Below are 24,709 nucleotides of genomic sequence, written 5' to 3' on the forward strand. Positions count from 1 at the left end.
GCAAGTGCAAATGTGGGTGCTGGGAAAACTACACTGCAATAATAATACACCAAACTTATTTTTGTATTCTAGCTGCAAAGAACACCGCACATAATAATAAAAATGGCCCAAGTCCTCTAAGGCATGGGAGCATTTTACTTCATGGCTCACTTCCTACCTCTCTGATCGTACCTTCAGTGTCTCTGTCTCCAGTAACACTTCCCCTCCCCTCCCTTTCTCAGTTGGGGTACCCCAAGGCTCAGTTTTAGGACCCCTTCTGTTTTCTCTTTACACTTCCTCCCTTGGCAAACTGATCTCATCCTTCGGCTTTCAATACCACCTGTACGTTGATGACACCCAGATCTATCTATCCTCCCCTGATCTCTCTCTCCCTCTGTCTTAGATCGTGTAACTAACTGCCTTGCATCTGTCTCTAACTGGATGTCTGAATGTTTCTTGAAACTCAGCCTCTCCAAAACTGAACTCCTCATCTTCCCTCCCTCCAATGCTAAGATTCCCCCATCTATCTGGTGCTATCATCTCCCCATCTACTCATGCACGCTGTCTTGGTGTCACCCTTGATTCCGACCTTTCGTTCACACCCCACATTCAGTCTGTCGCCTTCATCTTAAAAACATTGCCCGCATCCGTCCCTTCCTAACACAGGATGCCACTAAGGCTCTTGTCCATGCCCTGATTATCTCCCGTCTTGACTAATGTAACTGTATCTTAGCCGGTCTCCCTCTTAACCGTCTCACCCCTCTACAATCCACCATGAATGCTGCCGCCAGACGTATCTTCCTCTCACATCGCTTTACCAACATTTCTCCCCTCTGTCAGTCTCTTCACTGGCTGCCTGTGCGCGTCAGGATTCATTTCAAAATCCTCACTCTTACTTTCAAAGCCCTTCACAGCGGTTCCCCTCCCACATCTCCTCCCTCATCTCTAAATACATTTCTAACCAGTCTCTCCGCTCATCCAACGATCTCCTTCTGTCCTCTCCTCTGATTTCTAGCTCTCATGCCCGCTTACAAGAGTTCTCAAGGGCTGCCCCTATCCTCTGGAATGCCCTCCCCCAGTCTATCCGTCTCTCCCCCTGCCTTTATTCCTTCAAAAAATCCCTCAAGACCACTTCTTTAAGGATGCTTACAACAGCACATTAACCCCTTTCCTCCCATATTCCTTTAGCGTACCCTTCCTACTCCCTCCCCTGCAATACTTTTACTAGCGTGGCTGGTCTATCCCCAACAGTGGCACTTTTACCTTTTGTGTAATACAACCCAACTCCCTCTAGACTGTAAGCTCGTTTGAGCAGGGCCCTCCACACCTGTTGTCTCTGTTAGTCAATTTATGTTACATTCTACTTGTTATGTCATGTCTACCCTTTATACAGCGCTACGGAATTTGATGGCTCTATATAAAAACAATAAATAATAATAATATATGCCAAACTCGAAAAGTGTCATTTCCTTCCTGGGATATTCCATCACCCATGGGAACATACAAATGAACAATTCTAAAATAACTGCAATAAAAGTATTGCCCCACCCACATCCAAGAAGGCCTTACAATGGTTTTCTGGTTTTTCAAATTTCTATGGGAAATTTATAAAAAGATTCCCAAACATAGTATCCCTCTTGACACAACTCACTGGAAAGGACAAATTTCAGTGACTCCTTCCGATCCTACCGTATTTGCTCGATTATAAAATGACCCCCCAAAATTTGAATATTAATTTAGAAAAGAAAAAGAATGAAAAGCATTTGTTTTGCAAAAAACCTTGTCTTGTCAAGCAAATATGGTACTAAAGGACAGTTTTACCTCAGCACCAATCTTGAAAATGCCAAACCCCAATCTTCACTGAATAATCTCTAAGTGGAAGCTCTGGATACTGCCATAAGCGCTGTTCTCTCAGATCAAAACTCTTCAACGTCTCCTCTTCATCCCAATTTTGTCTTTTAAAAAAAAACTATTATGGAAGTGCAAACTCTCGGCAGTAGCCCCTTTTATATCTCCTGAGCACAGTGATACCACCCATACATAGGTTTGTTGTTTGGAGGCTAAAAGACCACATTTGGGAGGTACAAATTTTCTTTTCTTCTTGACATCTGGTCAGTCTGCGCCCATGTCCTAACTGGGGCATCTTTGAACCCGGTCAATTCAATTTACCCCATCGAACCAGCTTATTTTACCTCTCTAGAGTGGTCACAGTGCGCCCAGGGTGGTGGGTATTCAGTGTCGCTGAATGCCTCGATATTGAGGCATTTCAATGGCACCGTATAAGCCTCCTAAGCGGTTTTAAATGAGGCTTATGTTGCCATATAGTATATGGCAGAATTTGATGCTGTGGGGAGGGGCCACACGGGCCCCTGGAATAAATAAATAGTGTTGCTGAATGCATCGACATTGAGGCATTACAGCAACAAAGTTTAAGCAAAGAAAGCTATCTTAGATTTCTTGGATCATACGCAGTATAGTCTACATTGGCCAGGTACTGGCATGAGCATCTGTGTGCCCCTAATGCAGAGGCGTATATAGGGTATGGCAGACATGGCACGTGCCTTGGGCGCCACCTCAAGGGGGGCACCGATGAGCGGCTTTTAAATGCCGTTTTTTTTTTTAATGCGGAGGAGAGAGAGGGGCGCCTAGCAACCACTCGGCTCCCCTCATTCTCCTCCACGAGCCCTCTACCCCCGTCCCGGTGCCGGCATTTCATGCAGAGCGCCGCAATATGGCGGCGCTCAGCATGAAATGCCGGCACCAGCGAGCGGCTTTTAAACACCGATTCTCCCCCGCATCAAAAAAAAGAAGACAGCGTTTAAAAGCCGCTCGCTGGTGCCCGCTGCTTCACTGATGGGCGCAGAAATATGATGTCATATTACGGCGCTCAGCAGTGAAGCAGCGGGCACCAGCGAGCGGTGCAGGAAGACAGCAGCATCGTGCTCCCGTCGCTGGACTTCAAGGTGAGAGGGGGGGGTATATAGTGGGTAAGGGGGGGGAGAGGGGTTAGAAAGTGATAAGGGAGGGAGAGGGGGTTAAAAAGTGATAAGGGAGGGATAGGGGGTTAAAAAGTGATACGGGAGGGAGAGGGGGGTAAAAAGTGATAAGGGAGGGAGATGGGGGGGTAGAAAGTGATAGGGGAGGGAGAGGGGGTAGATATAAGTAAAGAGTGTGCATTAATGTGTGGATGCATTGAGTGAATGAGAGAGAGCATGAGTTAATATGTGAATGTATTGTCTGAATGAGGGAGAGCATGAGTTAATGTGTGGATGAGTTGTCTGAATTAAAGTGTGAATTAGTGAGTGACTGTAAAAGTGTTTGTGTATCATAGATGTATAATTGTGGAAGGGCAAAGATGGCACTAGCAGGAGGTTTGAGCCTTGGGGACCAAGATGGCACAGGCAGGGTGTATATGGCACAAAGATGGCACTGGCCGGACTGTTTGGGGACAAAGTTGACTTGTGCTGGGCTATTTGGGGACAAAGATTGCAAATCTTATGTGTGTAATCTGGGTGCTGGCCAGGTTCTATGTGGGCAGTGTGGACGCCAGGGCTGGCTTTGGGGTGCAACCTGTGATCTATGCCTGTAATTTAGGGGGTTTTAAATATACCTTTAATGCCGTGTTTTTATGTGAATTCCAATTGATTTTTACCTGCAAAGCTGGGTTTTTGTGTTATTCTGTAGATCCATATCTGCTATGCTATGTTTCCATACATTATTTATGTGTACCTGCAAATACAAGGTTAATATGTCTTATTCAGTTGATCTACACCTGCGATGCTACGTTTCATATATTTATTGTATACCTGCAAATACAGGATTTGTATGTCTGATTCTGTTTATTTGATATATACCTTCAGTGCTGCGATCACAAGTGAATTTCAATTGATCTGGGTTTGTGTGTTGATCTATACCTGCTATCGGCAGCAGGGACTAATATTTATATATATATGGGCAGCAGGGGCTAGTAAATGGGTTTTAGATATTTGGACAGGGGCGCAATTTCAGTGCTTGCCATAGGCGCTATTTTCAGTAGATACGCCTCTGCCCTAATGCATTTGGTTTAGCAAAGTTCTTCCTTTAAAAGTAAAATATTGCACAGCAGCCAAAATGAGAATTCACAAATTATAATAAACACTAAATTACATTTATTTATAAACCGCCGGCAGATTCCGCAGCGCTGTTACAGTCAGTAGAACAATTTCACATACAAACAAACTGGTGCAAAGGAGAGGAGGGCCCTGCTCTTGCAAGCTTACAATCTAGTCGATGGTTGAGGGGGAAGCGAGACAATAGGAGATGACTGCTTGGATGTGAATGAGCTGATCTGGTTCCAATCATGTGTTGAAGCTGTTGATGGCTTGGGAGTACTAGGAAGGAAAGTTGTAGGTTTTCAGAGAGGTTTTGAAAGTTGCGTACATGGTAGAGAGTCTGACGGATGGGCAAGGGAATTCCACAGGAGGGGTGTGGCGCGAGTGAAATCCTGCTTTCTGTAGTGGTACTTGGTATGTAGTTTCCCTCCAGTTTAACTCCAGTGTAACTCTGCCCACTTATGAAGAGTCCACATGGGGTAAGGCCACAGCAGTTACATTTCCAAGCAAGCTTTTTTCCAAGTGAGGCCTAGGAATTTTTAGGGCTGCCTCAGAAGTGGTCAGATAAGGTGATTGCATACAGGAGGCAGATGTTTCACACCTTGGCTAACAAACGCAATTAAGCTACACTAGACGGCACCAAATATAACCCTTTGAGAGAAGCAGGGTATGGAGACATGCAGGATAAAGACATACCGGCTGGACAACAGGGGTAACAGCAGGAAATGAGGGGTTCAGGTGAAAGGTGTGAGTCATACCGGGTAAAAAAAAACAGGGGTAACAGCAGGAAATTAGGGGTTCAGGTGAAAGGTGCGAGTCATACCTGTAAAAGAAGGCGATATGGCAGACATTAGTGATTGCCAGAGGAGTAGTTGGATGAAAGCATGAAGACCAGGGATGGATGTCTGGATAGTCCAGTGTAACTCTTAACTGCCCACTAATAAAGACTTATAGGAGATTCCAACATTTACTTACATTGCACAAGTTGCATATAAATTGGCTCAGAAAGCACTTTAATTATACAGTACAAATATCAGCAAATGCAGAAACATAAGATATCTGTATACATCATAACAGGTCTATAAATCCAGCAATAATAAAGTAATGTAGACAACCAAGAAAAATAAATCACTACCAGAAAATTAGGCTCATTTTATTTACTTAAAGAATTTATCCATAGTAATGTTACCTTTTAAAACAGAACATTAATGTTAGAGCTGCATTTACGATAGGTCAACTCACATATTTGCTATAAGCACAGATTATGTCTTCAGTTTTCATTTTTCTTGTTATTAATAAACATGTATGTTAAACACCAACTACCTTTATTTCACTTCAGTCTTCTTGTGATTAGTAGGACCTTTACATTACAATTCATCTCAACTTGAGTACACTAAGAATAATACTACATTAGGCAAATGTGATTTTAGAATTTGCAGCATGCTTTCATGTTGAAGAAAAAAACATTGAACTTTAATCTCTCCATCTGTGCCCACACTGTGAATTGCAACACTTATAAAATGTAGTCATAGGTTCATCAGCGGACCGTGTCTGTATCTGCATGAAATATGCACGTGGATGCTCACACTTGGGGCAAGTTTCTGGAAACATAAATATAAAAAAATTAATTAAAAAAAATAGAAAATATAGATGTCTTTGCAATCTTATCATAAGCAATATTCTTCTTTAATATTCTGTTTAAAATGTACCCACAACTTTTTAATTTCAGACCCTTTAGATCCTTTGTTTTATGACCAATCCCTTCAACCCCAAGCTCCTTATGTCGTTGTTTGCCTGCCTGATCCAGAGTAAATTGCAGTTCAGTTGGAATTTTTTAAAATATCTACTTGTCTACTATACCTTTCTCAGAACACTTATCCTTGCACTCAAAGCCATTTTATACTTTCTTATTGACCGCTGTAACTAAATTTGGTGTAATCAACTATTCCAAGATCAAAAGTGGTCTAGCACTACCCTGGATTTCACAAAAGCTACTTAGTATCACACCTCTCACGTATTCTTAAATGGGCTATATTTTTTAACTATAGATCACTGCCGCAGCTCCAACTATTTATCCCCCTGAATGTGTTGATATAGCTAACTCAGAGGCGAACAGACCTGTCTGTAAGTCTGTGAAAGGTTGCATTTATTTTAGCTCAGAAGGGAGCTATGCCCTTGCATAAGACATTCCCCATTGGTTTCTATTGCTCAGAGTATTTATGTGTGAGACAGAATCTCTTCCCACACTATGTATCGCTCAGGGAGATGTTTAAGGAGTTTTTCCATGTACTCACAGGAAGGTTAAGGTTGCTAGAGGCCACTAACATCTTATTTAGGAGGGAGATCCCATGTGGGGGTAGTGCCCCTCTCACTATAAGCACCTCAAACTGTGACAGAGGCCTTGAGAGATTGTGCTTTTGTGAAACAGCTCAAATAAAAAGTTCCCTATCTGCAGGTAATGAAATTGGTCTAATGCCGTTGGCGTCCTAGAGTCCCTTAGGGGCTATAATCTGTCATTGTCTGTACGTTTCGTGACAGTGGAAGGTTTATCCAATGTTGTTTGGAGGAAATTCTCAGAGGCAAGCCCAGGTGTGAAGTTGGGGATATGTTGTAAGGGTGTAAGAGGGGACGGGTATGAGGTTAATTGATAGTTTTGATGGCATGCATCAAGAGTGAGATTAAGACGAGAAGATGGTCTCTAATCATGGCTTGAGTGTGTTGGGGTTGAAGCCAGGGAAGAATTCTGTCCCCCCCCCCCGGACCATATAAATTTCAAAAACATTGTACGGCCCAAGGTAAAATAGGCTGGAGGGATCGTAATCAGAATAGTTTGGAAAAGGTATAAAAGGCAAGGCAGGATATCTATTTTCAATGAGTTAAATCTGCCTGTCCAGGATATATGTAAGGAGCTCCATATGCTTAAATCTTTTTGTAGTATGGACAGAATGGTCAGAAAGTTGTGTTGATACAATTGGGAAGGAAATGGCCCCTCACTACACATTTATGTGCTACCTGAACTGTGTGTGGGGAAATGTCTAGAGTTATGATGTATGTAAAGTAGTCTGGTAGCAGGGATCTAGTGAACTTCAGAACAGAGTCACTCAATTTTCAGGTAGCAAGGCAGTATCTGACCAGGTAGTTAGCCCGTATCTTAGTACAGGAAGGTGGGAAAGTGTGACACACAGGCAGTGGATGCGTGAGTATCTTACACGTGAAATGGAGTAGTTTCTTAATTTTCTGTGTGATATATACAGAGGTAAAAGAGTATCCAGAGGAGGTACCAAAATCGGCACAAAGCAGAGGAGATCTGTTATGGTGTAGTCTGGGTAAGTCATGTTCTGTAGCGAGTACTGGCGGGGAGAAGGCCTCCAGGCTGAGTGGCCAGATCTGTCAGCGATGAACTTGGCTTCACCATATCCCCTGGGGTTGGGGGGGTCTATTGTGGTTCTTCTGTTTCTTCCTATAATGTGAGATGTGATGGATTGCCATATTGAGAAGGTGCAGGAGCTCAGTCCTCATGTGGACATCTTCCTTCACGGCCAGCCACATCCCTGAGCCAGCCCTCTTTGACTGCTTCCTAAGCCCCCCTTTTTTTGTTTAGTAGCTGGGCGCCACTATATTTTTAAAGCATACAGCTTTTCAATATGGCTATTGTGTGGCTCCTGACATTTTCTTCTGGTGCTGCCCCAATGTACAAGTTGCAGATCAAATGCTAGATCCTATTAGTTAAGATGTTAATCTTGTTGTGTATGAACAAAGAGTCCTGCATTTTTGCTAAAATGCTACTCAACGGGTTACCATAAGGATCTAACAAGAAGATCTAAATTAATAGCTCCATTTGTTATCCAATAAATTTCCACCAACACATCATTTTGATGTACCCTCCTGTCCTACTTTCATTCCACTCATTTGGTAACAATATTCAAATCAAATTGTCTGCATAACTAATGTACACTTAAGCGTGCAACAAAAGCACCTACCATTACCACCAGGGTTTCATCAAATCAGTTTACAAAAAGATATATCTAGGTAGGTACATAATTTAATGAAGTCATCTTACAATGGGTGACATGCATACAAAAAAGAACACATTCTCAAGTGAAAAGATAGGGAGAATGTTCGAAAAGTTTCCACACTTTTATATTTCCGTTAGAAACGGTGAAGGCGGGAGGAGTAGTAACTGGTCATGCCTTAGTGCATCATGTGACTAGTTCTGTCTGGCAAGCCGGCTGCCCTTGCAGTTTAGTATAAGACTTTTCACCCCGCGGTGAAGATGGCTACAAAACTTATAAACTTTGTACTGGTGCGACGGATGCAGAGCGCTCTGGACATCCAGCTACAGCCATGACCATGAGGAATGATGAAAGAACCCTGGAACTGAAAAAGTTGAAAAAGTCTTCCAGGTGGGTGCCTAAGCAGTTGACAGAGGAGCATAAGTGCAAGCGCTTAGACGTCTGCTCCTGAAACATGGCCCACTATCGTAAAGAAGGTGATTATTTTCTGCAGAAGATAGTCAATGTTGATGAAACCTGTGTTCACCATTACGAGCCCGAAAGCAGAGTATGCAGCGGAAGCATCCATCAGAGGTTGACCGTCGAAAAATTGGTTTAACGTTGGGAAAATTGCATCACAAAGGAAGGTGACTATGTTAAAAAGTGATTTAATTTGTTTTTACTGTGGGGAGCTTAATTAGTATCTAATTAAAGACTTGTCCAATCCAGGATCTTAGCTTATATAGAAACCCTCTTTCAATCTACATCAATAGTTGATTTGTGATTGCACTTCTCCCTCCAGGCAATTTGCACTTTTTTCCAATTTCTTGAGCCTTAAAGAATTTGAATGACTAGTCTTTCCCGAGACCAGGTAAAATCAGGAAAATCTAAATCAAACAGAAACATATGTAAGGAAATCATTCTAATCCCAAACAACTTCAACCAGGCACGTCATCTACGATCAACTTTCTTTGTTTTAATCAATGTCGAGGCATTCCTCAACACCGAGATTGGCATCATGGGCCCCGTGAGGCCCCTCCCTGGGGCTTCAACGTCTGCCATACACTGTATGGCAGGGGACACCTATTTTAAAAGAGTTTAGGATGTGATCAACAATCGCCCCCCTAAGCTTCAATGCTGTCGCTGAAATGCCTGGATAGTAAGGCATTCTGTGACAACGGAAACCCACCCCAGGACGCACTGTGACTGCACCGGAGAGCGGCCACAAGCGCCACTGTGAGAGATATTGTCTCTCGCAAGATGGCCGCGGCCTTTAAAAAAAATAAACAAGTTTCCAAGAAGGTACAGGTACTGCATTAAACCATGCAAGTCAATGGAGCCCGGCTTTCTAATTGCAATGTGATTAGTAAAATATATATATAAAAATATATATATAAATATATAAAAATGTGGTAACATTTAACATTTTGTCACCAACAGGGGGAACCATCCAGTTCCAACATAAAAAATGTAAAAATAAAAGTCCAAAAACATTAGAAGAATATTGGTAAAAAGTGCTAAATTTACCACTGTATCTTCCCAAAAATCCTTACATAGAAACATAGAAAGTGATGGCAGATAAGAACCAGTAGGCCCATCCAGTCTACCCAACCTCTGAGTACTTTCCTTTAGTACCTGCCCTTATCCTATATCTAGCTTGGCCTTATTACTTTGCATTTATCCACATTAAATGCCAGTTGCCACAGCTCTGACCATTTTTCCAGTTTACCTAAATCATTTGCCATTTGGCTTCTTCCTCCAGGAACATCAACCCTGTTGCAATACCTTTCTATCAAGACCATCTGCAATATCACTAATAAAAATATTAAAGAGCATAGGTCCAAGTACAGATCCTTGAGGTATCCCACTGGTAACAAGACCTTGTTCTGAATATACGCCATTGACTACAACCCTCTGTTGTCTGCCACTCCTTAATCCATTCAACAACATTGGGATCTAAACTCAGAGATTAAGTCTGCTATGTGGCACAGTGAACTGAAATACAGATACGCAATGTCTACTGCACCACCTTGATCAATTACTTTAGTCACCCAATCAAAAAAATCAATAAGATTCGTTTGGCATGATCTTCCTGAGGAAAACCCATGTTTTTGATCTTGAAACCCATGTGACTTCAGATGTTCAACAATCTTTTCCTTTGACATTGTTAAATAAATTTGTTTAGTTTAGAAAAACGGCACCTCAGAGGGGATATGATAGCATTATATAAATATATTCGGGGCCAATACAAACCATTGTGTGGAAATCTATTCAGAAACGGGACTATGCATAGGACATGTGGTCACGCATTTATACTGGAAGAAAGGAGCCTAATCCATTGGTGTAACATCTCCGGTTGGGGCTTGACTTGAAAATCCTTTGAACAGCTCTTCCTATCCAGCTAGGGCACAAATACAAAAATAATTTTATTAGTCTCCATGGGAGAAATCAGTCTGAAAACCTCCTTTTACTGAAGCACATTATATAAAAGATCTGAATCATTAAAATATTTGCTCCTTTTTCTTTCATCTATTGTCAGGAAAAGCCAGAAACAGACAAAAATGACCACACAACATTGAGTAGATATAGCTAGGTATATCTAAAACATCCAAGGTATGCAGGATTCCTTTCAACTTTCAAAAACCCAACAATATCTCAATAGCAAAAATATGGTGGAAGTCTCAGACATACTTTATGTTTACAGAATGTGTGAATGTGAGTTTCCATCAAGACAACAAACAAGAGAATGCAGAGTTCAGAAGGAAGCCTGAGCCACTTAGGGTTCAAGTATGGCACTGTGATCAAAAGCAGGAGAACAGTACTACTGCTCTGGAGATTAAGGCAGGCAGCAAGTTAAAATGCAGTATAGTGAGCAAGCCAAGGGTAAGGGTAAAAGACAACCGGACGGCCACCGGAGAGGAGGATACAGGCCCCCTGCAGCGCTGCGGGGGATCCACCTCTCTGGCAGCCAGCGAACTTTGGGCAATGCGCGCAGACACCTCCACTGCTGCTGGATGGTACTTCCGCCGGGGCTTCCATGGTGGAGCACCAGAAGGTCATGTCACACTGGTGCTCCATCACAGGAGCACCGGCGGAAGTGGAGGACAGCAGCGGAGGATGTCTGCACGCATCACACAGATGCCTGCTGGCTGTCAGAGAGGAGGATCCGGGATCTGGATCTTAGTGTTATTATCCAACCTCTATTTGAGGTTGGATTATAAGACAAAGGGTAAACCTCATTTTATATTCGATAAAATCGATTTAACTAATCGATAACGAAAATTGTTGGCAAAGATTTTCATTATCGATTACTTGTTGCAGCTCTAAGGCAATTCTTTGTCCTGGATAAAGATACCAAGAAGCTGTATAAAAGTTCTGAGTCCAAGATATTGCTACTGGCTCCTGAATCAATTGCTGCTGAAAGAGCGATTGAGTCTTCATTCCACTGTAACGATATGGAAAGCACAGATGATTGGAAAAATGAGGAGACCATTCTTTTTAACAGGGTATTGCTTACCCTATGAAGAACGTGATTTGGCTTTGCATTCATTGGCATAGTGGCCCTTATTTCCTCAATAAAGACATAAGTCAAGAGTCTTGGGACATTCTTTTGGCTATAGACATAGAACCTCTGATGAGACTCAATTGCATAGGTTCCTCCATAGTATCCCTAGGTGTAGTTTTGACCATTGTCCGTATTGCGGACCAGTTGGAAGGAGAGGTTGTTTGGCCTTTCTTTCCTGAAGTCTCCTGTTGATTTGCATAATTAGCCTGGCAAATTCATCTAAGGAATTGGGAATGTTAGTATGGACCAATTAATCTCTGATTGTTTCTGACAGGCCCAGAAGGAACTGATCACGTAGCGCTGATTTAGGTGATGGGCCCAGAGCTGGGGTTCTTCCGACAACAGTGAGATGACCGTATGAATCGATGTAGTCTGATGTGAATGTTCATGGTTTTAGATTAAACATAATCTGGCAGGAGGTCATCGACGTATTATACTTCTTATGATCTCCGGAGTACCTCTCTGGCATGGGTATCTGTGGTTTAGGAGAGGCTGTCCCCTATATAACTACAAACTCTGGAAGCATAGGAGGTACTGGAAATGGATCTCCAGGAACATTGGGGTTAATTTGCATTTGGTGCATTTGTGGCCATATATGACTCTGTTCTGCTTGGACGTCTTGTAAGGACTGGTTAAAAGCTGCCATCTGTTGTGCGTGTACGGTGACAGCTTCAGACAATCCTGCATGGTCCAGAATGGCTTGCTTGTTATGTTAGGAACAAATCAGACGAGGAACCCAGTATGCAGAAATACGACTAATGGTCATAATTCCATTCAATAGAATGGAAGATCAAGCCAGGTCATGAGCGGAGAGGGCAAACGAAGCCACAGGCAAAATCAGCAACTGAAGAAATTGTAGATATACTACTGCAAATAGCAGTGAGCCCAGCCAATACAACAACAGAGCACTGAATGAAAGGCAGTGCTTAGCTTTTAAATGTACTGTAGACTGTAGGGTCTCCATATTACTGTATCTGATCAAGCCATTGACGTGCCTGAGAGATCTATGACCAACCTGTACTTCCCAGAGGCCTTTGGCACCATGAAGATCTGAGAGTCAGCGTCCCGAAACTGTTCTTGTTAAGGAGCAGTCAAAATTCACGAGAAGCTGAAACAAAATGCTGTTTTCTCGTCAGTAGCTCCAAGACATACCGTGAATGAATTCTAGAGCTCAAGAAATCTTGGCCCATTTCTGGAGAAAGAAACAAAGCCTGCCTCCTACTGGTATGAGCATTGTATCAGAATCTGTGTTCAGGGTTGGCCCTTTCCTTTTTCCCTCTGTGCTTGACCTCTGGAGAACTGATAGGGTTTATCCCGACAGGAGCCAAAAGGAACTAGATTGACCCTTAATCCTTGATTAACAAATGGGATTTGATTTGAACTTGAGGAAATTTCATTTAAGGAAGCCAATTCTTATCTGCAGTGGTTCTCTCCAAGATGTTCTCCAGTTAAGATTCAAACAGATCACTCCCCTGAAAGGGAATGCCGCAGAGACGAAAAAGTCAATAGCCAGGAAGGTGTCAAGAGATATTCCTAGTCACTTGTTTGGACCAGGGATGGCAGACAGATCTTCTAGGGCTTGTTGGAGCCAGACCTTGGCAACGCTTGCATGGAAGTTAGCCGCAGCTGCCTCGAAGGCCCTCTGTGCAGCTCACTCTGTCATTTTATCCATAGGATCCTTGAAGTGGGACGTGTCTTCCAAATAAGTCACATTTATTATAGCGACTTTAGCCATCGAAGCATCCACTCGAGGAGTAGCCTAGAAACGGAAAAGCTTCTCAACTCTCCTAGATCCTCCACTGATCAGAGATGATTACAGCCAAGGACTCATGAACTGGAAAGGTCTCATGCTTTCTTGTAAAGCCCAGAAATGTATCTGACTTATCGGGGTCAACCTGCTGACCCATGTCCAAAGTATCTCTGACCACTGAAATGAGCTTGTCAATTTCCTCTACGGGGAAGACAAAGGCATCTTCTTTGACCTTACCTCTTCCGAAGAGTGAGCGTAGTACATGAGTAGGTCCACCACCTGAGGAAGTGTCGGCTTCATCCTCTTGCTGGAAGGAACAGGCACGGAGGCAACACCACAGACTGGGCAGGGTGATGTAGAAACTTTGGAGATGTCCAAAGGTCGACTGGAGCTCCTCTTTCAGCCAAGAGGCAAATTCTACTGCAGATTCCTGCTTAGCAAAGGTCTTTTTGCATGAGGAACAAGTCTGGTGCTCTGTTTTAGAGTAGGCCTTTCTAGGGACATCCGATGATGCTTTCTCCTCCAGAGGAGTAAAGTTGCAAAAGGGGGATAGAGCAGCAAGAACTAACAGAAGTGATGCCAGGAAGCACTGAAGAAGCAGCTTCACCAGGAGCCGCTGCCAGTCAGTCTCACTGGATACCTTGACCGGTCCCTACAGACTCCATGTACAGCCCCCATGGATAGAATAGCCCCCCAATAGCCCAAATCATGTCCCCAAATACTCATGCTCGCCTGAAGCATGTAGTTGGTGAGGGATCCAGGCTCTCCAAGAGGGGAGAGAGGCTGAGGTGTAACTTTTTATTTGTTTCTATTCTACGTGACAGAGCTCTCTCTCTCTGTGCCACCAGGAATGGCAAGGAAATTATTCTCGACCCAGTAAGAAAATCTGTCCATTATTCTATCATTCTCCATTTCCTGTTGATGTAAGCCACTACTAACCTATTGATAGTATTCTGGCTGCTTTAATCTGTCTCTGTCTCTTAGACTGCTAGGCTTTCCAAATAAGTAAAAATGAAAAAGAAGTTGATTGCCCAAGAGAGCCTTCTCTTTATTTAATCCATCATTCACCATGTTCTGATAACATACAAGATCTAATAGATAAATCAAGTTGCTTCTTGTAGAAACATTCAAGGAAATAAAGATTGATTTTTTCAGTTGAGCCTGTCATGAGCCAGCCTATTTGTACATAAGACATACAGCTATTTATATTTCTAATATCTCAACCAAATATGTATCTATTAAGGGGCGCTTATGCAATTGGGACCAAAAAGACAAAAAAAATCTTTTTTTTGTCTTTTTGGTCCCAATTGCATAAGCGCCCCTTAATAGATACATATTTGGTTGAGATATTAGAAATTGGGCTTTTTAGGCTGCTGATGTACATTGTTGTTATACAAGTATCTCCCTTTTTAAGGGAGATACTTGTGCTATACTATTTAAGGCTGGTCACACTGTTTTTTTGGTTCTAGTGTAAGCAACCACAGAATTTGAACCAGCAACCATGACCATGGGAGGTCATGCACCTACCCATGTCACCAGCAGGAGGCTATGTGGTCACTGGGATCTTCCATGACCAGTTCCCGACAACACCTGGGGCTTGTCTGTTAATTAGCCGCATACATAAACCAGCATTGTTCCAAGCTCCTGACTTTTGATATTTGTTCTTTGTAGTTACACTGCTAATATGTTATGTTTTTGGCTTCAGTTTGGGCTTTGTTCACATTCCTTTGGTACCATAATTTTGATCGGCTGCTGCTCATATTTGACCCAACTCAGAAAGTGTATGTTCCTGTCTTGACCGATTGGTTCCACTCTTGGCTCCCTAATAATCTGGTTACAGATTCTGACAGACTGAGTTTCCGCCCTTTGTCATACGCCTCTCTACCATATTCTGCTTCTTACTGTGCACAACCTTGGATAACTAATTTGCCACAGACATCAGTATGCCAAGCCACTTGTTTCTTAGCCTTGATACAAGGTAGCACCAATCACAGACACAGACAGCCTTCACCTGCCAAAGACTCTACCAGCCCCAAGCAAGATTTTTAACAAACACCAGTCCCTATAGATGTCACGACCACCCTTACACTGGCGCTCACCGCGGAAGTTTTTCCACCTGGAATACTACAACCAAAGGAGAAGCCCCTGGCAGCAGCACCCCAGGATTTAGATGATCCCAACAGCAAGGAGGCCAGGTAAGATAGGTATAGGTTATAGGAACGGAGTTGGCTGAACAAGGTGCAGGGCAAAGCAAAGTCAGGAAAGCCGAGTCAGTGCACAAACACGGGTAGTCATACAAGCCGGGGTCCAGATCCAGAGAGGGTAGTCATACAAGCCGGGGTCCAGGTCCAGAGAGGGTAGTAAGACAAGCAAAATTCGGCAACAGGATCAGAAAAGCAACAGTACCAAATCGGCAGGCAAAGAGACGTCAGGCAAGCGAAGGGTCAAAATTACAGGAAACAACTTGGAACACAACTGAACGCTTAGACCACAACAGGATAACTGGCTAGAGCATTTCCGAATTTTTAAATCCGGCACCAGACCCAAACCCCAAGATGACGTCACCGCTGTAGCTCCAGCCGGAGCTAGTATTTTAACTCTTTCCATGCACCATATCTACCACCAGTCTTTGTCAAACTTTGTGATAGTCATTTTTTCCATTTGTTTTGTCACACACATTTTACTTCAGGTATGAATTAAAAAGTTCTTGTATATGTCACTATCACAAAACACCCCAATATGTGTTCAGCAACATCTCCTGAGCGCAGTGATACCCCACATGAATGATTTTGCCTGGCTGTTCGGGGGCAAAAGGGCCACATTTGGGGCATGCACATTTTTCAATGTTGAACTTTGGCATTTGGGGATCCACTGCCCATGCCCTATTTGGTACATCTTTGAGCCGGGCCATTTCAGTGTGCCCAACAAAACCATATATTTTTGAAAACTAGAAACCCCAGGGTATTTTAACTCTTTGCATGCACACATTTTACCACCAGCATTTTTTCAAAGTTTGCAGTAGTATTTTTGTGTGTGTATTTTTCCCACACACACCTACTTTATGTATGAATTTACAGCTCCTGGTATATGCCGCTGTCACACGACACCCCAATATGTGTTCAGCAACATCTCCTGAGTACAGTGATACCCCACATGCATGGGTTTGTCATTTTTGGGGGGAACTAAAAGGCCACATTTGGTACGTGTGCATTTTTCTAATTGGAAATTAGATGTGTGGCCATCCTTCCCCCCGTGTTAATTGGGACCTTGTTGAACCCGGCCAATTCAATTTACCCCATCAAATCATACATTTTTTAAAAGTAGACACCCCATGGGCATTTAATATGCCAGTATTTTAACTCTTTCCATGCGAGAATTGTTTTAAGCTAATATGCTAATTTTAGGACTTGCTCACAAAAATATATTTTTTATATATATATTTTAATTTTTTGCCTTTTTTAAAAAATTTTTAACATTTTTTTTCAACTTGAAGGTTCCCCTGATAGTGACATCAGTGGGAAATTATTTTTACATTTTACTGTTTTTTTACTATTTTTTTTCTAATTATTATTAATTTTATTTTTAATTTATTTTTTCTAATCACACTGTGATTAGAAAGCTGAGCTCCATTGACTTGCATGGTTGAATGCAGTACCTATATTCAACCTGCAAGTGGAGCCAGAGTTCTCTAGAGGGTCTGGAGACCGTCTAGCGAACTTTTTAGACTTTATTGTTTTTCTTTATTGAATTTTCATCTTGCAGATGGCGAAGATCACCGGCAGCTGCGGCTGTGACCGCTCTCCGGAGCGGTCACAGTCCATCCCCAGGTAAGTGTTTGGTGTCGCTGGATGCCTCCTGATCGTTGATCGCCTCCTAAACGCTTTTAAAACGGGCGTCCGCCGCCATACAAAGTATGGCGGATGTTGATGCCACGGGGAGGGGCCAGAGATGGCCCCTTTGTGCCGATAATGGCAACGCCGTTTCGGTGCAGAAAGCGAAAATAGATCGCTTTCTGCACCCGTTTAATGACGTGCCGGTCCTGGCACGTCATTTGTCGTTATCGACTTGAATTTCCGTGACGTGCCCGGACCGGCAATTGTCATCAAGGGGTTAAAGCTGCTGTTCCCGCACACATTGTGAAATAGCAAAAATGTATTGAAAGTATTGCTGCTCAGATAGGAGAATCAAATGTCTAGTAGTTTTCTTTGTACTCTTGCTAGCAGAACCCGACACGTGTTTTGCCAGTATACACAGCAGAAGCAGGTAGTAAGTTTAATTACCAAGTTTCCAGGCTACTATTGGTTGATTCACATGCTGTACGTGCGCACGGAAACAGTAAGTTCTGCTTACAGAGAGCCTTTTAACCCTCTATACACCACTGTGCCCCATAATATGCCTTATACCTCCCTATATGCCACTGTGCCTCATAATATGCCTTTTAACCCCCCTAAATGCCAGAGTGGCATATAGGGGTATAAGGCATTTCTGGAGGCAGAGTGGCATATAGAGGGTTAAAAGGCATATAATGGGGCACAGTGTCATATAGGGGGGTTAAGGCATTTATGGGGCAGAGTGACAAGCCTGGGGGCAGATGTGCATAACAGGGGGGGGCAGGTTGGAAAATAAAAGGAATTAAAAACAAAATATTTTTCTCAATCATAGCTTTTATTAAAAAAAATAGTTTACATGAATTAACATTTACTGGTAAAACTTTTTTCCTAAATTAATATTCAGATTTTTTTGGGGGGGGGTCGTCTTATCGAGCAAATATGGTAATAGCCTCCTTCTCTGTACCTCAAAAACTTACTCCCAGATAGCCCCAGTGAATAGCAATGATCACATAGGAAAGAAAATATAATGCAACAAATGTATTCAAAGAAGGGAGGGATTGGCATGAAAAAGAAGCTCTCAGTAAGTAGAACTTACTGTTTCCCTGTCATCCCAGGTGACACTACTGATAGATATCCCAAAGACGAAGAGTGGGAACAACTAAGAGAAAGAAAAAAACAGCTTCCAAGACCTTTTGGTAATTCTTCTTTAGCCATACTTTTGAGTCTGTAACGCTGGGTGAAAGTGGTAGGTGGCAGTCCTACAGATCTGGTCAGGTGAGATGAGACATCGTTCAGCCCAGGAGGTGGATACTGCCCAAGTAGAGGGGGCCTGGATCCCCGCTGGAGCTGCAGAATACAGCCGACACAATCCACCTGGCAATGGAGCGTTTGGAAACGCTCAATCCTCTGTTAGGACCGGGTGAGGCCTTTTCTTCAGACAATCGGGGAGACAGAAAAAGGTCAGTAACACGATCTCCTGGTTCTTGTGGAAGGCTGACTGAACCTTGTAAATTCAGGAGGCAGAGAAAGAACCACTTCATCCTTAAAATAAAAAATTGTTCCCTCATAGACAGAGCGTGAAGTTTGCCAATGCGACTAGCTGAGGTAATGGCCACCAAAAATAATGTCTTCAGAGACAACAAATGCAGGGATACAGACCGAAGGAGCTCAAAAGGCGGGAGCATTAGTCTACGGAGGACCAGATTAGGGTCCCAGGGAACCATCTTGGGCAAAATGCAGACTAAATGCCTGAAAACCGGCAATTATGTGATTTCAAATCCCAGCAAGGCTGAACCTTGAAAGCTGAACCTTGATAGTGAAGGGTTGAAGGCCACGGTCAGAAAACCCTCCCACAAAAAGTCCAAAATCAACCTAGGGTGGGGGGAAGAGGAGGGTGGAACAAAACCTCCAGAACTGCGCCATGAACAAAATTTCTTCCAGATCTTATCTGAGGAAAATAACCCTTTTCCTACTGTGAAGCAGCAACAGAAAACACCTTAGCTTTCCTCTGTTCAACAGCCAGGCCATCAGCTGGAAGATCTCGGGGTTTTGGTGAAGAAACTTGCCTTGATGAAGGTTTCTCTGAGCAGGAAGACTCAGGGGGGTCATGGAACTGAGGTAGATCAAATCCGTATACCAGATGTGTATTGGCCAGTTTGGAGCTATCAGAATTACTGATGCGTGGTCGTTCTTGATCTTCTGCAGAAATTTGAAGATCAGGTGGGAAAACGTAAGCGAGCCAGAAATTCCAGGTCTGAGCGAAAGCGTCCACAGCCAATAGCTGGTCCTCTGAAACGAGGGAAAAGAAGGTCAGGACCTGAGCATTGTTTATGGACGTCATCAGGTCGATATCTGGCAGTCCCCACCTCAAGACAATGAACCTGAAGGCCACAGAATTCAGTGACCACTCGCTTTCTGGACAGGAGCTCTGTTCAAGAAATCCACCAGAGTGTTACATGACCCCTTGAAGTGTATAGCGGTCAGGGTAATAGAACGGGCTTCTGCCCAGGAGATCCTGAGAGATATGCGAAGCAAACTAGGGCTCCGGATAACAAGCTCCTTGCTTGTTGATATACGCCACTATGGACTGATTGTCTGAGTGTAGCAGGATGTTCTTGCCTAACAGCAACGGTTCCCAATGACGCAGGGCGTTTTCCACCACAAGCAACTCCAGGCACTTTGAACGAAGGAACTGAGTAGCAGGAGACCAAAGGCCTTGAACAAATCTATCTAGACAAGTAGCCCCCCGTCCTCTGATGTTTGCGTCGGTGGTCAGGATTTCCTTGGCCGATAACGACTACACCTTCCCTGCAAAGAGAGATATCACTTCGAAGCCACCAGGTGAAAGATGCTCTGACATGAGAAGCGAGGCAAATGAGCTTGTCTAGGGTGAGCAGAATCCCGTTACAACAATGCAGAAGAAAAATCTGGAGAATCCTCAGGTGGGCCAGAGCCCAAGGCACAGCGTATCTTGTGGAGGCCCATTCTGCCCAGCAGTGACATACAAGTCCTTAAAGAGCTCTTGCGAGAAGATAGCACTGGAGGACGAGAGAACAAATGCTGTCTATCTTGGAACCCAGACATAGGCCCAAGAACATGGCTACCTGAGAGGGAATGATGCTTGATTTGGCCCAATTCAGGATCCAACCAAGCTTCCATTTGAAAGGCAAGACTGGAGAACAGGAGCCGAAAAGGCATGGATAAGCGATGACTGAAATCCCTGCAGGTCTCAGAACTGATCGATGGCAGACAACAAGAAGGCACGCCTCGCTTGGTCTTGAGGAAGGTGGGAAATCAGGAAACAATCTGGAGGTCTGAAAAGGAACTGTAAGCGATACCAGTCTGTTATGATGCACCTCACCCAGGGATCTCGAGTGATGGCAAGCCAGCTGTCCATGAAGAACTTGCGCCGTCCTCCCAGGAATAGGAGTGGCGTCATACCGAGCTCTTAGGGAAGGAGAATTTGTCAAACCTTCCCTTTCACAGCCTTGCTCATGTGAAGAGTGAGGAAATTTGGAATCATAAGCCTCTGGACTGCCCAGGAAAGTATGACTGAAAGGACTGAAGCCTGTAGTCTTCTCCAACAGGGACTCCAGTTCTTCACAAACAGGGATTTACCCTTAAACGGGATGTTAAGCAGTCTATTCTTACAGGCATAATCCGCAACCCCAAGCTTTTAGCCATAAGGCTCATCTAGCCGCAACCGAGACAGCAGAGGTCCTGGCCGTCATTCTCATGGTCTCGATAGAGGCAGAGAGAAAATCCACGGCCATCTTAACAACAGCGACGTTCTTGAGGATTACTTCCCTGGAGGTTTTGGAAGCAATATCCTCCTCAATCTGTGAAAGCCAGACCTTAACTGCTCTGGACATGGAGGCTGAGGAAATTCCCAACTTAAAAACTGAAGCAGAGGCCTCAAAAGACTTCTTAACAGTTGCTTTAGCTTTCTTCTCTCAGAAAGAAAGTCAGAAAAATAGTAACCTCAATCGGCAAGGTGTTTTTTCTGGAAACTCTTATAACCACAGTATCCACCAAAGGAGTAGCACAGAGGGAAAAGTCCTCATCAAAAGGAAACAGATACTTAACACGCCTAGGTAGGTTAACCCTTTCTTCCTGGTGATGCCATTCTTGCTTGATGATATCAGACAGAGCAGGATGAACTGGAAAAGATGCAGAACTTCTGGGTTGTAGTTTCCTCTAGATGCATCCTCAGACCTCACAGCGGAGATAAGGGTAACTATCTCCTCCACCGGAAAAAGAAAAGAATTGTCCTCCCGGACTTCACCTTCTTCAGAAGAAAGCTCCTCCACGTCAGGGTAATCTAATTCAGAATCCGAAAATTGGGACGGCTGGTGACCCAGGAGAGTGGGATCATGCACCGCAAGGAGGTGAAGGCAGGAATATGCAGGGACAGCTTGCTGATGAAAGGCAGAGAAGGAAGACTGCATCTCCTCTTTTAGCCAGGCAGCTTCAATCCCAGTCACGTCAGAGTCTGCCATCAACTTCAGGCAAGAGGAGCAAAGCTTCTTTCTGGAGCCTTGTAAGTTTTTTTGGCAACTACAGCATTGTGCATGCTCACTTTTCATTTAAGCCTTCTTGTGCTTGTCCTCAACAGAGGGGTGCTCAGGGTTATCAGGAACAGACATGCTAATTCAGGATAAAACAGCACCATATAGAACAAAACAGCAGCGAGTGGGAATGGAATACAACACTATCCTACTCACCCAGCCGCTTAAATAGTCTGCAAACAAGTTCCAGGCCACAACAGCAGTGAAATGACGTGAACATTATCAAAATCCTCCAAAAGTGAGGCTAGGAACGCTCTAAAGGAAGTAGTCTCGCCCCAGAAGGAAGAAGCTCGCCATGATGGATGACGCTATTGATCTTGCATGGCTCCAAGAAACACCGGAGCATCTCTGCAACAGCAATGTACCGGCTGCCCTGACACCCGTAAAACACCTGCCCCATGAGAAGAGGCGCCAGGAGCGGAGAAGATGCCGAGAAAGGTAAGTGGCGCCGGCCAACAGGCTATGGTGCAACAGGTATCCCCCGACTAAGGGGGCTTAGCCCAGGAAGCCAGCTCAACCTAGAGACGTATAAAATAACAAAGGAGGCAACGGGTCCTCCCTACCTGATGTAAAGCAGGAAAAATACTGGGGCTATCTGGGAGGGTAGGGGCTTTCACCTGGGATGGCAGGCATATGTTTTTACTTCTACAACGCTCACCAGTGTATTTTAAAGAATCACTGGATATGATTTCAATTAATTTTGTAATAAATGTTTTTATTTTTGACCATTCCTCAGTTCCTAATTATCGAAACAGGAAGTTCTACTTACTGAGAGCTTCTTTTCACTGCCAATCCCTGGTGACACTAAGGATAGACTCCTCCTCCGTACCTGAGATAGGGCAGGACTCAAAACTTTAAAAGCCCCTCCCCTCCTACTAACCCCAGTGAATATCAAAGACCACATAGGAAAAGCAATCCGATGCAACAAAATTTATTGAAAGGAAGGGAGGGAACAAAAACGTGTCACCGGGGATTGGCAGGGAAAAGAAGCTCTCGGTAAGTAGAACTTCCTGTTTCCCTGCCATCCCAGGTGACACTAAGGATAGATGTACCAAAGCAGAAGGGTGGGTAAACTTAAGGAGACAAAACAGCCTCAAGGACCTTCTGACCAAAAAGAGAGTCCTCCTGAGACGGTAATGCTGTACAAAAGTGTGGAGAGTTCGCCAAGTAGCCGCCTTGCAGACCTGGTCAGGCGAAATACAGCATCTCTCGGCCCAGGAAGTGGAGACCGCCCTAGTAGAGTGGGCACGGATCCCCACAGGAGCAGGTTGGCCAGCCGCAGAATATGCCAAGTTGATGGCCGCAACAATCCACTTAGCGATGGAAGACTTGGAGATGCGGTCACCCCTGTTGGGCCCCGAAGAGGCCACAAACAAACGAGAGGACTGATGTAGGGGCAGAGTCCGTTCCAAATAGATGGTGAGGCATCTCTTCAGATCTAGAGTGTGAAGAGCTTCTTCTTCAGCTGAGCCAGGAGCAGGAAAAAAGGTAGGCAGCACGATCTCCTAGTTCTTGTGGAAAGCCGAGTGAACCTTGGGTGCAAACTCCAGCGGTAGAGAGAGAACCACCTTATCAGGGAAAAAGAAGATATGAATCTGAGCATTGTCTCTGGATGCCATCAGGTCGATTTCGGGTAAGCCCCACTGTTGGACGATGAGGTCGAAGGCTGCCGGATGCAGAGCCCACTCGCCGCTCAGCACAGGAGTTCTGCTCAGGAAATCCACTTGAGAGTTCAAAGGCCCTCTGAGGTTGATAGCGGACAGAGTCATGAGACGGGACTCCGCCCAAAAGGAAATTCTGAGCGATATACAGAGAAGTCGAGGACTTCTTGTGCCCCCGTCTGTTGACATAGGCCACTACAGCCTGATTGTCGGAGCGCAGCAAAATGTCCTTGCCGGCGAGCAGATGTTCCCAGTGATGCAGAGGTCTTTCTACTGCAAGCAACTCCAGACAGTTTGAAGGAAGAAGTTTCGCGGCTGGGGACCAGAGACCCTGCACGAACAGGTCCCGATACGTAGCTCCCCACCCCTTGATGCTGGCGTCGGTGGTGAGAAGAACCTTGGAGACAAGAGACCATCTTCTCCCCGCAGCAAGGATGTTTTGTTGGAGCCACCAGGAGAGGGAAGCTCTGACATGCGGTGGAAGACAGACAAGCCTGTCCAGAGCCAAAGGGTTGTCTTCTAGATGGTCGGGGACAAATCTCTGAAGAACTCTCATGTGGGCCAGAGCCCAGGGCACCGCAGGGACATGCATAACCTCAAGGAGCTTCAGCGCGCAGAGCAAACCCTGCATACTAGGAGCCGAACCCCTTCGATCCTGGCAGGAGGAAGGAAAGCTTTCCCGGAGCAGGAATCCAGACGAAGACCTAGAAACATCAGTTGTTGAGAGGGAATGGTGCAGGATTTGTCCCAGTTCAGAATCCAGCCGAGATCTTGTAACGTGTCAACCACCGTGGAAAAGTGAACCCGAAGAATTGGTGCCGCCCTGGCATGGACAAGCCAATCGTCCAGATAAGGAATCACCGAAATTCCCTGAACCCGGAAATGGGCAGCCATGACTTGAACCTGAAAAAGGCTTGAAACTGAAAATGCTGGACAGCCGAACCTCGAGGAATCGCCACTCTCAGGAAACGTTGATGCGATGGATTGATGGGAACGTGGAAATACGCATCCTTCAGATCCAATGAAGCCATGAAGTCGTGGCGGCATAAGGTGTCGAGGGTGGCTCTCACGGTTTCCATCTTGAACCGGACAAACTGGAGGTGACTGTTCAAAAAGCGTAAGTCTATGATTAGACGAAGACCTCCCGTCCTCTTGGGGACCAGAAAAACCGGAGAATAAACCACCTGGCCTTGTTCTGGCCAAGGGACAGGAACCAGGACTCTGAGGTCTGTCAACTGCTGAATGGTGGATAACAGGACCGACCACCTTGCCT

General features: G+C 44.5%; 1 protein-coding gene across 1 annotated transcript in view; it reads right to left on the reverse strand.

Moving 5' to 3' along the window:
* Positions 1-5,543: 5,543 nt before the first annotated feature.
* Positions 5,544-24,709, reverse strand: part of LOC149279325 (DNA-directed RNA polymerase III subunit RPC10) — a 60,664-nt gene continuing 41,498 nt past the window's right edge. The window contains exon 3 of the mRNA XM_089501325.1: positions 5,544-5,671. Coding sequence (XP_089357451.1) covers positions 5,544-5,671 — 128 coding nt within the window. The remainder of the gene's footprint in view (positions 5,672-24,709) is intronic.

Source organism: Sceloporus occidentalis, unplaced genomic scaffold (assembly GCF_023333645.1).
Source record: "Sceloporus occidentalis isolate IW3139 unplaced genomic scaffold, rSceOcc1.0.p SCAF_171, whole genome shotgun sequence".
NCBI classification, from domain to species: domain Eukaryota; kingdom Metazoa; phylum Chordata; class Lepidosauria; order Squamata; family Phrynosomatidae; genus Sceloporus; species Sceloporus occidentalis.